The sequence below is a fragment of the Garra rufa genome, chromosome 12 (genome assembly GCF_049309525.1).
Source record: "Garra rufa chromosome 12, GarRuf1.0, whole genome shotgun sequence".
NCBI classification, from domain to species: Eukaryota; Metazoa; Chordata; class Actinopteri; order Cypriniformes; family Cyprinidae; genus Garra; species Garra rufa.
Window position 1 is genome coordinate 48043879 of NC_133372.1, and position 15189 is coordinate 48059067.

At 35.6% G+C, this 15189-nt stretch overlaps 1 protein-coding gene across 1 annotated transcript in view; it reads right to left on the reverse strand.

The window, feature by feature from the left end:
* Positions 1-974: 974 nt before the first annotated feature.
* Positions 975-15189, reverse strand: part of LOC141347231 (uncharacterized) — a 67592-nt gene continuing 53377 nt past the window's right edge. The window contains exons 5-11 of the mRNA XM_073852235.1: positions 13926-14019; positions 9682-9915; positions 8501-8585; positions 7273-7492; positions 5707-5849; positions 5281-5481; positions 975-3011 (exon numbers count right to left, since the gene is read on the reverse strand). Of these exons, the coding sequence (XP_073708336.1) occupies positions 2898-3011; positions 5281-5481; positions 5707-5849; positions 7273-7492; positions 8501-8585; positions 9682-9915; positions 13926-14019 (1091 nt within the window). The 3' untranslated portion in view covers positions 975-2897. The remainder of the gene's footprint in view (positions 3012-5280; positions 5482-5706; positions 5850-7272; positions 7493-8500; positions 8586-9681; positions 9916-13925; positions 14020-15189) is intronic.

Here is a 15189-nt window from a genome sequence, read left to right on the forward strand (position 1 = left end):
TGAGTACTAAACTAAGTTCTCTTTCATGTGTTACTGCACTTAAACTGTTAAATACACACAAGTTTATGTTAAAAACACAGGAGTTACAAAAACAGTCAGTTATGTCTGTGAAGGTGGAAAACAGCTGGGAAAGAAATTGCATGTTTATATTAGATCTGTGTGGCAGTAGCGTAATATACAGTAAATAAATCAATACATCCACTGCTCTCTTGACTCTAAATAGTGTTCTGTGCTCGTCTGTGCAGCCAAAAACAGAACAGTTAGCATGCTTTGCTTAAACTTTTGCCATGACGTTGAAACTGGTACACTGTTATCGCTTGCAAAAATTATGGGTGGAAACATGCAGATTATTTTTTCACACAGAAAGATTAATCACACAGAAATTACATTACTGGGTTGTCCTTTTTCACATTTTCTGGGTTGGTGAATGCACCGGAGATTCCTTTTTAGCACTTAAACACAGAAAAAGTCAAATTTTTGATATATGTCCCCTTCAAATTAGCCCAGATATCACAAAACTAAAAATTCAGTCGTTATTTATATAACCCTCATGTTGTTGCAAACTTGTATGGCTTTCTTTCTTTCCGTTGTTTATGTATGAAAATCAATGAGATGCAAAACTTTTAAGCTCCAAAAAAGACATTAGAACTTTATTCCACATCTTCTGAAGCCACCCAAACAATAAAATGTTATATAAAGTTCAAAATAACAGACTCACTGTATCCACCTTTTTCCTGAACGCGGAAATCTCGCTTGACTGGAATGGTTTACATTTCCGATTGCTGGTGTTTCTAGTCAAATTAACGTATTTATAACGTTCTATGGAGACCAGAACGCGAGAGCACCTAAACGGAAGTCAGAATCCATCAGTTACTCAGGACAAATGTGGATATTCCAACACTTTCTAGGACTTGCATGCTAAAAATTTTATTAGGTAAGTAAATAAAATAAAAAACACACACAGAAGAGACAAATACAAAATGCATGTTTTTATTAAGTCAATATTTTATCCATGCATATACTTGTATATACTCAAAAATATAGAATTGGAAATAAATAGTCATTACATTTCAGGGTATTAATTCACAGCACCTCCCACAAGATACTGTTGCACAGTATACATATATAGATTTATACTTTGTCCAGCTTTGTTATTGATTTGTCATTAAACATATCTCTTCATCACAACGGTTGAAGTCTTAAGCAGGCACAATGTACAGATAATGCAAGTCCAGTCCAGTCCATTATTATGTGCTGCTTAAATCTGTCTGCAGGGGATCTTGAAACCTGTAAATCTTTATTTAATATACAATTTGCAGGATGTGAAATTGTAAAGAAGTTAATATTGCAGCAGGTTAGAGTATATGGTAAACTTTGACATTGAATAAATTATAAAGGACAACTCAGGACGGCTTGCTTTAATAATTTGTTATGGAAGTTATATAAATATTTCACACTCTCTTTTTCTTGGGCGAAGAGGACAGAAAGAAAGATTTTAAACCATTTAGATAAATGGTATTTTAGAAGAATAGTTTGAAGATTTGCTAAAAATGTACTCACCCTCAGGCTATCCAAGATGTAAATGAATTTGTTTCTTCATCAGGACAGATTTGGAGAAATTTTGCATTACATCACTGGCTCACCAATGGATGGTGAATGGGTGCCGTTAGAATGAGAGTCCAAACAGCTGATAAAAACATCACAATAAGCCACAAGTGATCCCCATGACTTCAATCCATCAAGTAACATCTTGTGAAGTGAAAAGCGGCATAAAAACAAATCCGTTAAGACATTTTAAGAACTGTTTTGCACAGTAAGTAAATAATGTGCATATTTTTCGCCAGATTCAGACTTTTTCACTGGTTTGAAGTTAAAAAACAAACACACATCATCTACCAACGGTTAATTGGTAGATTAAGTTATGTGGATTACTTGTGCATTTGTGATGCTTTTATCCACTGTTTGGACTCTCATTCTGACGGCACCCATTCACTGCAGATGATCCATTGGTGCGCAAGTAATGTAATGTTAAATTTCTCCAAATCTGTTTAGATGAAGAAACAAACTCATCTACATCTTGGATGGTCAGAAGGTGAGTAAGTTTTCATCCTTTTTTCATATTCGGATGAATTATTATTTTAAAATAGTGGATTACTTGTGCATTTGTGATGCTTTTATCCACTGTTTGGACTCTCATTCTGACGGCACCCATTCACTGCAGAGGATCCATTGGTGAGTAAATTTTCATCATTTTTTCATATTCGGATAAACTAGTTTAAGTTTTTTTCTTCTTCTTCTTTTTTTATTTCTTTTTCAGTGCTTGGCTCTTTGTTGGGGTTTAAAAATACTGGCAACACAATTGTGTGACTGTAAAACTCCTTTCCCTGATCCACCTGTAAAGGCAAGGAATGGTTCTGTACTGGGCCTGACCCAAAAACCCTCATATAGGAAGACACATCAGGTTATAAGACAGGCCTTTGGGGGAAATGTTACAGAAAAGTGCAATAAAAAATAAATATAGTGTGTATCTGATCACTTCTTCAATAACATTCTTAGATTACGCTTGATTGCCTAACAAAAATATAGTCACATTACCTGAAAATAGAAGGCCAAAACATGTAACAATGTACCATGCCTGCTAAATAGCTACAGTAGCTGTGCTTCAGGACAAATGGGGACCTTCTGGGGAGTTTAGGGAAGCCCACCCTCCATGGCATCTTTGATTGGCGTACGGAAGTACATTTCTCATTGGCCATTTCTCAAACAGAGAATCTGCGAATTACTGGAAAATACTGTCTCTCTATTGTTGACTGCTGGCCTGGTTAGCGAGTCAGGTTGAGGCAGTAGAAAGATGAATCTGGCAGAACCTGTTGGACATGAAGACAAGGCTTTTGGACTCAGAGCGGGGCTGTAGGATCTGTGACCGTGGCTGGATCAGCACGAGCTGTCAGAAGTTCAACAATCTCAGAGTGGGAAGCATTCATGGCGATCGACAGAGCTGTGTGTCCATCCTATTAGTGATAGAGGGAAAGAAATGAAATGTAAATCATGCTCAAAGGCATGTTTGTGGTTTACGAGGATGGCAGCATGTCTCACAACCTGCCCACACTGGGATCTCCCTAATTTGTGTCAATCCTTTTGTGATTGCAGAGCTTGAAATGGAGAAAAAAATGTAAGTATGCTGTTTCTTCTCTTATGTGGACACTTCTAGCTCTTTGTGACCCTATAAGAACAGACCTGTGATTAAGTTTTAAACTGTCAGATTCTGAGAAACAGATTAATACACCCATAAATGGTTAATGGAGCATTCTTTTTCTTTCTTTCTTTCTTTTAAAGGAAACAATATTGGGAATTACGTATTGGTATTTAGGAAGTAATAAATAGTTGATTTAATAGACATTTTTGCAAATGAGACAAAATGCATCTGAATATCGATAATAATATATACACTGCTGTTCAGAAGTTTGGGGTCAGTAAGATTATTTATTTTTCTGATCTTTTATTCAACAAGGGCACATTTTGCCAAGAAGTAAAAGTTAAAATAAAACATTTATAATGTTTTAAAAGATTTTTGTTTTGAAGTCTTTATTCATTAAAGGATCCTAAAAATATTTATATATCATGGTTTCCACAATACTGTTATCAGTTTTGATAATAATAACATTTTCCTTGAGCACAAAATCAGCTAAATAAATTGTCTGAAGGATCATGTGACTGGATTAATGGCAGTAATACTAAATATTCAGCTTTGCCATCACAGAAATAATTTACATTTAAAAATAAATTAAAATAGAAAACAGTTATTTTAAAAAGTAATGATATTTCACAGTATCGCTGATTTTTTTTATATAATTAAAAGATTGTAAAATTTTTAAAGAAATTTAAAGAAGTGTCCTCTGTTTACCACGCCTGCATTTATTTGATCTGAAGTACAGCAAAAACTGTTACATTTTGAAATATTTTTACTATTTAAAATAACTGTTTTCTATTTGAACATACATTATTTTTAAATGTAATTTATTCCTGTCAGGAATAATCCTTCAGAAATAATTTTAATTTGCTGATTTGCTGTTCAAGAAACATTTATTTTTTACTATATCAATATTTAAAACAGTTGAGTACATTTTTTCAGGATTATTTGATGAATAAAAAAAGATCCAAAGATCAGCATTTATCTGAAATAAAAAGCTTTTGTAACATTATACAGTATACCGTTAAAAAGCTTGGAGTACCTTTATTTAGGAAGGATGCTTTCAATTGATCAAAAGTGATGATAAAGACATTTATAATGTTACAAAAGATTTCTATTTCAGATAAAATAAATTTCTATTTATCAAAGAAACCTGAAAAAATGTCTACTTAGCTGTTCTTAACATAATAATAATAATGTTTTTTGAGCAGCAAATCAGAATATTAGAATAATGCTTAAAAGTCAGCTTTGAAATCACAGAAATAAATGTTAAAATATATTCAAACAGAAAACTGTTATTTTAAAATTTGAATGTTTTTGCCGTACTTTTGATCAAATAAATACACGTTTTGTGAGGAGAAGAGACTTCATTAAAAAAAAACAATAAAAATCTTACTGTTCACAAACTTTTGACTAAATGTAGCCTTGTGGAGCATTAAAGTCTTCTTAAAAAAATAATAAAAAATAAATAAAACCTTACCAAATTTAATCTTTTGAATGGTAGTGTATATATTTTTATTAGGAAAGATAGTTACATACAAGCAGCTATGTTTTCCTAATAATAATAAAAGCTAGACCAGTGACTGACTAATAAGTAAATAACCATTTTAAAAACTGAAGTAACTACTTTTTACCACTGAGTGGCAGTGTTGTATTTTCTTGAAATAAAGTAAGGACTCAACTCATGGTTTGTCAGCTTCATGTGGCTCATTTGTAAAAGTACTGAGGCTCATAGTATCATGTTTTGACCAAAATTGTTCTTTAACATATTTTAAATTGTACTTTAAAGTCAAACACTGTCAAAAGCAACTACACTGTACTTTAAGTTCAAAACTTAGGTTACCATGAGTTGATGTGAACAATCACATCATTTTTTACTATGTATTTTTCTAAAATACATATAAAAAAAAAAGCTGACAAATGGAGACTAGTAGGCTAATCAAATTTCTAGTGTGGAGTAAAAATGCTAATTCTTGTTTTCATGAATAGTATAAGAATTTAGTGGCCTCAAAGTAAATGCTTTGTCTTGTTTGTCAAGGTTCAGTAGTCTATCACTAGCACAAGTTTTAATATATCAGTATCTCTCTCACCTTATCCGTGAGTGAAATGTCACACTCTGGTTTATCCAGCAGTATTTTAGCTATCTCAGTATGGCCGTGTTCACAGGCACACATCAGAGCAGTAGATCCATCCCGGTCCTGGATGTTCAGATCAGCACCGCAGTCCAGAAGAACCTGGACCATCATCGTCCGGCTATGACTAACTGCAAGCATCAGTGCTGTTTGCCCGGACTAGTGGGAAGTAATAAAACAACTCTTATTTATATAAAACAATCTCCATTATACCCTATAATCAAATAAAAAGTAACAACTCATTGCTGCACTCATAAAGAATTTGTACAAGCTAAACCATTAAAAATTTAGTGGTCTGGTATAACAAATGTCAGCAGGCCTACATGAGTAACAAAACTCTGTGTTTTTGCAGTACAGGACATTGTGGTGTCTGGCTGTGTGTACCTGGCTGGCTCGAGCATTGATTTTGCCCATTCTCAGTAGCTGCTGAGCCACCTCCATGTCCTCAGGGCTCTCTGCCGCAGTAAGAGCTGCCAACATTATAGCAGTGTAGCCCGCCTTGTTTTGGTGATCCACCTCACACAGTCCTGATGAATATAAAATGAAAGAGAATTTTGGTATATTCAAAAGTTTGAAGTGAAAGAGAGTGAGAAACAGAAGTTGAGATTTAAAGGGATAGTTCATCCAGAAATTTGTAAGACTTTTGTTCATCTTCAGAACACAAATTAAGATATTTTTGATGAAATCCGAGAGCTTTCTGACCCTGCATAGACAGCAACGAAACTACCACATTTAAGGCCCAGAAAGGTAGTAAGGACATCGATAAAATAGTCTTCAGTGGTTCAACCTTAATTATATCAAGCTACGAAAATACTTGTTGTGAGCATAGAAAGCCAAAATAATGACTTTATTTACAAATTTTCTTTCTTCCATCGCAGTACTCTCGTAGGATTGATGCGGAAGAGAAGAAATTTTAAATAAAGATGTTATTTTTGTTTTATTTGCGCATAACATTACGGTTGAACCACTGATGCCACATGAACTGTTTTAATGATGTCCTTACTACCTTTCTGGGTCTTGAATGTGTCAGTTGCATTGCTGTCTATGCAGGGTCAGAAAGCTCTTGTATTTCATTAAAAATATATTAATTTGTGTTCCAAAGATGAACAAAGGTCTTACAGGTTTGGAACAACAGAATTTATATTTTGGGGTGAAGTAACCATTTAAACACCATCTGGTTCCATTCTGTAAAATTATATATAATTGTATAATTATATAAAATTGCTAAAAATATAAAAACATTAATTAGACAATGGACTGATATATTCAAACCAATTAATCAGCAATTCTTTGGACCGTTTGAGATTTTTGGCTTATAATCATGCCTGTTTGGGCAGATGAACAGTAATGTTACCTTATATATCATAATATTAATATTTTATTGTATTTTTTGATTAAATAAATGCAGCCTTGCAGCTCTCTAGATTTTGTCATCTTGCTGTTGAAAAACCTATATCACCTGGGCCCTACTTTAAACACAAAACCAGGCATACAGGAAATTGAAATTGATTATAAATCTGAAATCTGAATAAATAAGTTATCCATTGTTGTATGGTTTGTTAGGATATGACAATATTTGGCTGAGATAAAACTATTTGAAAATCTGGAAACTGAGGGTGCAAGAAAAAGTTGCCTTTAAAGTTGTCCAAATGAAGTTCTTAGCAATGCATATTACTATTTAAAAATTAAGTTTTGATATATTTACAGTAGAAAATTTACAAAATATCTTCATGGAACATGATCTTTACTTAATATCCTAATGATTTTTTGGCACAAAAGAAAAATAGATCATTTTGACCTTTATAATGTATTGTTTGCTATTGCTACAAATATACCCATGCTACTTAAGACTGGTTTTGTAGTTCAGGGTCACAAATGAAAATTCTAATTAAAAATGTAGATATTTCTTAGGTTCATCTTGCATCAGGTGTGAACATGCAAGTCTCTCACCTGTATCTAGTAACAGCTTGACCACAGAGAAGTTAGAATGGGACACGCTGTAGTGCAGCGCCATGTTTCCATTACCATCAGCCAGGTTTACTATATAACGCAGCAGCGTGGGTGTGTGGTAGCCCACCTCCCTCAGGTACAGCGTGACCGTCTCTGCCTGAGAGTCCTTCTGACTGGACACACGGAACCACTCCTGATATAACACCATCAGAACCTGCCTCTGGAATTTAACAGTCAAGAGTTAGCTCACTAAAGTACATTAAGAAAATGTGTTCACTTTCAGAATAAACATTTTCTAATAATTTACTCACCCCTATGTCATCCAAGATGTTCATGTCTTTCTTTCTTCAGTCGAAAAGAAAGTATGGTTTTTGAGGAAAGTGGTCAAATTAAATGGACTTCAATGGGGACCAACAGTTTGAAGGTCCAAACTGCCGTTTCAATGCAGCTTCAAAGGGCTCCACACGATTCCAGCTGAGGAGCTTCTTATCTAATGAAAGGCTCTTTCATTTTCTAAAAAAACAAAATAAAATTTGTATGCTTTTTAAACACAAATGCTCGTCTTGCACTACCTCGACGTCATGCATTATGTAGTCACGTTGAAAAGGTCACATGTGACGTAGGCAAAAGTACCTACCCTGTGTTTACAAAGCAAAGCAAAGTCAAATGCTCTTCACAAAAAAAGCCCTGTCCTACTTTTTTGAACTGTAGTACACAGACAAAGAACTAAACGCGCGTGAGCTGCATCGCAGAGCTAGTGCAAGATGAGCATTTGTGGTTAAAAAGTATATACATTTTTTTTTTTTTTTTTTAGAAAATGACCAATCATTTTGCTAGATAAGACCCTCATTCCTTGACTGGATCATGTAGAGACCTTTGAAACTCTATTGAAACTGCAATTTGGACCTTCAACCCCTTGACTCCCATTGAAGTCCACTATGTGGAGAAAGATCCTGGAATGTTTTCCTCGAAAACCTTCATTTCTTTTAAACTGAAGAAAGAAAGACATGAACATACTGAATGACACGGGGGTGAGTAAATTATCAGGAAATGTTTATTCTGGGAGTGAACTAATCCTTTAAAATAGATTATAAAATCACATCTATATTGAGGAGCATTTATTTTCATGTTATATAGAAAAGACAGAATTGTTCCCTTTTTTATACTCCTTCTGAGTATATATTGAAGGTAATAAATCAAGTTCAGTTAATCAACATGAACTGCTTACCATGTCTTTATTTGGGCTAGCAACCTCAGCCATGCGATCCTTCAGGAAATGACAAGCAGCCATGAAGTTCTTATCAACTAACTCACTGCAACGACACAGATTTAGCTGTAATTCAAATCACAGGAACACATTAAACTCATAAATAATTAGAAAGGATTTCTGCAGTTTTTCCAGCCTGAGAAATGTCCTAACTGCTTACCAAAAGAGACAATGAAAAGCTGCTGCCTACAAAAGATATTCAATCATGCATCAGTCTTTCATGTGCATACGCATTATATGAAATCATTGTCAAATACAGATTGGCTGCATACCTAAGCCTGAAAAGAAAATCTGTATTTGATACATATGAAATAGAATGCAGTTTGGTCATTTGAATCTTGGTAACATTAGTTGAGAATGACTCATTATGGCCTCTCAAGCAAATTGTTACCAATATTTCCAGTAAATGGCATAAACAGCTTAATTTGAATGACACAAATATCTTCATGTACTTCTGGCACATGCAGATTTTGGAAACATTCTGTCCCTTGATGAGTATGAATTGTGTTTATAATTTCAGCATCATCAGTGATTTGTTTGTCTGCCAGCTCTCCCAAAACATCAAAAATGTATATAATTATCACATTCCCCTACCCCAAAATTATACATTTTGTAATAAAAATGGTGTTTTCATAATCATAAAAGAAGACCACACCCTCCGTTTTCCCCATATGTCCACATAGCTTTAAATGCTTTAGCCTTTGTTGTGAAGCAGTCTTGGACCAGTGGACCAGTGACTGGGCATATTAAACCTGTCACTCAGCACTTGTACTTTCCTGCCAGATGATGGGCAGAACAAAAGGCAAGATTGTGTCTGATTCATAACAGAGGCTCCTGCCTCGGGAAACATGCATGAAGGGTCACTGCGCACTTTAATGTGTTAAGCCAACTCATATTACCAGCTAATGAGCTTTTCACACCAGGTTGAAAAGGTAAAGGGGACTAGCACAAAATAAAAAAGTCCTGTGGATCTTACTTAAATACTCTTTGAAGGCTTCCATGGCAGAGACGCCACTGAATGTAAAACATATATAACTCCCATCAATTGACCACTTAAGCCATAGGGACTTTTATGAGTTACTTGTAAGCAATAAGAATATGCCACTCCAGCCCCCTCTTTTCACCACGGCCCTCCATCTCACCTGACAGGCTGCTCCTCCTGGGGACTCATGGCAGCCTGAGCAGCATCAGGCTCCTCAGAGCCCTCTGCCACCTCTGCCTGAACCCCTTCACTTTGCTCCCCAGTAGCAGCAGCCTCCTCCTGGGCCGTTCCACTCTCCTCTCCCTGCTCCACCTCAGGCTCCGAGCTATCCACCTCCTCAACCTCGTCCTGATCCTCCTCACCACTGGAGTCCTCACTGGAGGTGGTCTCATAGCTGGACACACAGATAACTTGAGTCAAGGGGGTTCATTCCAGGATTTTTCTCCATATAGAGGTCTTCAGTGGGGATCAATGGGTTGAAGGTCCATATTGCAGTTTCAATACAGCTTCAAAGGGCTCAGCATGATCCCAGCCAAAGAATAAGGGTCTTATCTAGCGAAACGACCAGTCATTTTCTAAAAAATGTTTTATATGTATGTACTTTTTAATAGGGTTGCCCCCTTGCTCTTAAAATACTCCAGCATTTTTGGTCATACAGATTCTAAAGAAAGTAATACATCTTTAGAATCTGTAAAGACTAAGTTGATTTGTGTGCACCTAACAATAACAATGAAACGTTGTGCTTTTGTAAAATAATTAAACCCCTTTTGGGTTTGCTGTCTCGGTCTCTGTGAACTTGAGCACGAAACTTTGAAACTCCATGTATTCTTGCCTTACAGACAAAATATATCTATAGAGAGTGAAATGTCTACTTTTAAATGACTACTAGTTGACCAGAAAAATCTTTAGTCAAGGGCAGCCCTACTTTTTAACCACAAATGCTCATCTTGCATTAGCTCTGTGATGCACATCTATGATTTTACGCATTACGCAATCACGTTGGAAAGGTCTTGTGTGGTTAGTTCTTTGTCTGTGAACTTTAGTTCTGGTTTTAAGTATATATATATTTTTTTCTTTCAGAAAATGAGCGATCATTTCGCTAGATATGACCCTTATTCCTCGACTGGGATCGTGTAGAGTCCTTTAAAGCTGCACTGAAACTGCATTTTGGAACTTCAACCCATTGGCCACCATTGAAGCCCACTATATGGAGAAGAAACCTGGAATGTTTTCCTCAAAAACCTTAATTTCTTTTTGACTGAAGAAAGAGAAACATGAACATCTTGGATGACATTGGGGTGAGTAAATTATCAGGAAAATTAAATTTCAGAGTGAACTAATTCTTTAAAACTACTATTTAATTTAATTGGATTTATTTTTTTGTGTAAGCACCATAACTTTTTTAAAAACTTCTGGCTTGTATTAATAAGATAAAAGGGTCTTTTGATCTATATTCTGCACAGTCCTTATTTCTTATGGCAAACAAATTTAATTTGTCGGTTGTGAATAGACATACAAAATGCTTGTACTTATACAAGCTGCTCAAATAAGAGGGACCTCTGTGGGGTCTAAGGGGTTCTTATGTGGTGAGCTTGTCTGAAGAATGCCGCTCTTCATGGATGTTTTCAGATAGGCAAGAGGAATAGCATTCCCACAATTCCTCAGGGCCATGGGTGAATGGAGGCCTATAGCTGCGGGTCAGGTGACTATACATTTATTAGGGTGTTGAGTATGAGGGCCTCTTTTGAGTACTTCAGATCAGAGACAAGGAGGCCATGCACTGGTTGAGTATTATGCTCTTCTGCTATCGCCTTAGTAATCAAGATTTCCAGATGTGATTAGTCTAATAGCTTTGCATACAGCTTGCAAATAAGAGAATTGGACAGAAAATGAACACGCTGGGCAGCCAAAGGCAGTGATTCAGTGTTTTGATACTGCTATTTGGGCTTGGCTGACAGCACTAAATAATAGAATGAAATTATATTATGGTGGTTTGGGTCAAAACTGTGTGCAAATTCTGAAATCACCAGCTGTCATCGAACAACAGCAGTGCAGGGCCTCTCTCAGGATAATCACAGTCTATCAGACATAGGCGCAAGCCAAATCTGCCAACACTCCCACACGGTCTGAGTCTTTTCAAACAATATTTCCAAACAGCAGTATGAATAAAAGGTCATACGTGTATGTCACTTGATATTATTCATGATATAGATATTTCAGCATGTTTTGACATACTGATAAGATAAGGTCTTAACCTGTGTTTTGTTAACCAGTCATGCGTATTAATTAATTCTGAACTCTTCCAGCTCAAGGAACCAGCATATTGCAGCATAACAAAATGGGTTCCAAATCTAGAAAGCTCTGATATGAGTAACGTAAATACCAGCAATTAATGGTACAGCATATTTTTTGTACATTTTTTAAAATATATTTGAAAAATAATTTATCACAGTGAACAATAATATACATTTGACTAATATACCTCAAACACATATTAAGGCCTTTGCCTGCTAATTCGAGTACTCCAAACACTCTCCCGGGGTAAAGAAATACATCAGTTTAGCTGATTTTACCTATTCCTTCCTGATCAGGCAGGCCAGCTGTTTGCCCAGTTCTATCAGGATAATTATCTTATTGTTGAAGGCTGGTCAAATACAGCTGAGACAAAGCCATCTCTGCTGCCAAGCTAAACAAATCATTCACCGCACACAGCGACAGGCAGACAGACAGAGACACGGCAAGAGAGAGAGGGACAGAGAGAGGACTTTGTTCTTTGTGTCATCTCACCAGGCCTCACTTATCATGCAACAGCTCTCACAGAAAACAATGCCCACACCTCATGGCCCGTTTCTAACAGAGCACTCTGATGAAGGATGAAACAGATTAAGGGATGCAAAGAGATAGGCCAGACATCTGATGTTGATCATCAACTGATCATCAACATCTGATCATGGATTTTGATGAAACAGACTCGTCTTTCAACACTTAACATGAAAACACCAGCAACTGTGATTCTGGAGAAATTCATATATGCAAGGAATAACCATTTAGGTTCCACATTTGAGTTATAGGAGGGTCCTAAATTCTTTTTATACAACAGTTCTTTTGGGTTTTCGAATCTGATTGGCTAAGAGGAGTGCAATATTCTAGTGATATCAGAACTTGAACCACTTTATCGTTTATATCACTCCGCTTGTGGTATTTCTCACAGCGAGTGTCATGGAGGAAGCCCAAATCTACTGTCATTTTATAAATAATATTTTTGTGTCACAGAATGTAGTTTTAAGAGTTTTTAGGCAAGAATGTACTTGTTTAGACTTCATATATGCTGTCTGTTAATAAAGATAAAGTGTATTTGAAAACTTGCTTCAAAGCTTTTGGAGATGTGTGCTCACAAACCCACTGAGAGAAGCCTTACCTCGGCCAGTTCTTCTAGAATTTCTAGTGGTTAAACATGAAATATAATTCGTTTTGGGTAAATCTAACAGGCAGTCTTTGACCTCATTAATCTATTATTTGTTCCAGAGCAAATAGTTTTGGCTGAGGGCAAAATCTCATCAAGTTATATTTTATCAGAGCGCTGCCTTTGTACTTTTGACTGAATTGCCTAGGAACTTTTATGATGGCTGTTGTTGTTTATTAATTATTATTCAATAAATAATATTTTATATAAATAAAAGTAGTATTTAACAATAATAATTAGTATTGATTTTAGTTACATTATTTCACCATTAGATGGCGCCAAGAGACTTTTTATGAGTTAGTCAGCAATAAAGACTTTTATATGAAAAGAGAGGGTTGTAAACAAGAAAATCACCCTTAACATATGAAAGGATATTACGACAAAGATATTGCTTTCCTCAGCGGACATTCAAACCAATGTTTTATTGTGAATATGAGACTGAGCTGAAGAATAAATGCTGTATCAGATGCAGGTAATCACACTTGCTCAGTCCATCTCCCTCAGAATACTCTCCTCTACATTATACAGTGAACTTTTAATACAGTAATACAATAAGCGTTTAAAGAAGCAACTCAACGTTCCTTGGTTAAAAATTTCAACAAATTTATAACAGAGGCTTGAACTCAGATGTTAAACTGTCAAACTGAGATTTTAATACATGGCAGAAGGAAGTAGGGTTTTTAAAGACACCCCCTTGTTGTTTCTTATGTATTTACACACTCGTGCCGTCGAACTGTTGTATAAATGCAATATCAAACAAGTAGCCATGCGATATGACTGTATATCCAGCTTATTTAATCACATAACACATTATTTAATAACTTCTACATAGATGGCAGGTGATTTTATAAAAAGCATTACCATCTATATAAACAACTTTGAAGCATGCTGATAAATATGCCAAATTTGTGCAATGTACATATCAACAACAAAAAACATACCCTCCATTTACGCCAACAAACTTCAAGTTCTTCTTCGCTCCCCCATTGCCCTGCTTGTCAGGACAGTCATTCTTCTTCATGATGGATTTGAGGCCTGTTATAGAAAAAATGGCCAGATATGTGAAAATGTAAGCCAAGTTTGTACCTGTTTATCATCCCTAGCACTAACTGCACCATACAGTCCAACAGTCTAAGAGATATTACTTTTGAATGTCTTGAATACCTTTACCAGATTATGTTGTTGTTATATGAACAACAAAATGCTGAACTGTACACTTGCTGTGCTCCACAGAATGGGTAAGTCAGATGTACTCATTCATAATGTAGCACACCAAACTGTCAAAACAACTGTTCCAGTCACAGAGGTACTTATATTGTAAAAGAAATAAAAACAGACCACCATTCTCATCTGACACAAGAAATTCTAATGATAAAAGAGATAGAATAGTATAAAGCATTTACACAGATTTGTTCCCTAGTGCTTGTCTGAGATTGTTGAAGAGAACAGAGGTGTGTAACAACCAAAGGAGCCAGTGGATGCAATTACAACAAAACAAAAGACATCAAAGACTTTGAAAAGCTTCTGGGAACTATAAAAAAAGTTTAAAAAGTCCTACGGGACTCTGCGCAGGACACAACAAGGTACCTCTGAATCAAAATTAGCCAGGAAACAATCATTTTAGTAAAACATGATGCTTTTAAGTAACCATAACATAGTATAATATTCAGTGGAATTGCAGGAGAACGTAAGTAGAACAAAAGAGCATAATTAACTGGGGGTGCACAAATAACAATGGATGCCAGTATTTATGAGACCACATCATTTTGCAAACACAGTAATCTGAGCCAGACCCTTTTAAACTGTCAACACACATCTCCTAAATTATCTTGGCATACAGTAAGCAACTTCAATATGAATGCGCAATGCCACTGGGTCTCTGCATTGCAACAAACGGGTTTCTGTGCCACACATGCATACATAATCAGGCAAAAATATGCATATTTAAACTTATTATTTCAAGTTGACTTTAGCATTGTTTCAGCTCTTTATACTGTCATATTTAGCTCCCAAAACCTTCACTTCTAACTCAGTAAGGCTTGTTTTGTGCAGCTTTTAAGCAGCATGTATTTAGGTGTATAGGTCAACATCCATATTTTCAATGAACAACATGATGTGATTAGTATTTGTATGTTAAGCCTATTTTTTTATTATGTACATTTTTTGTATTATTGGAAAGACTCTGAAACACATGATTTTAACATA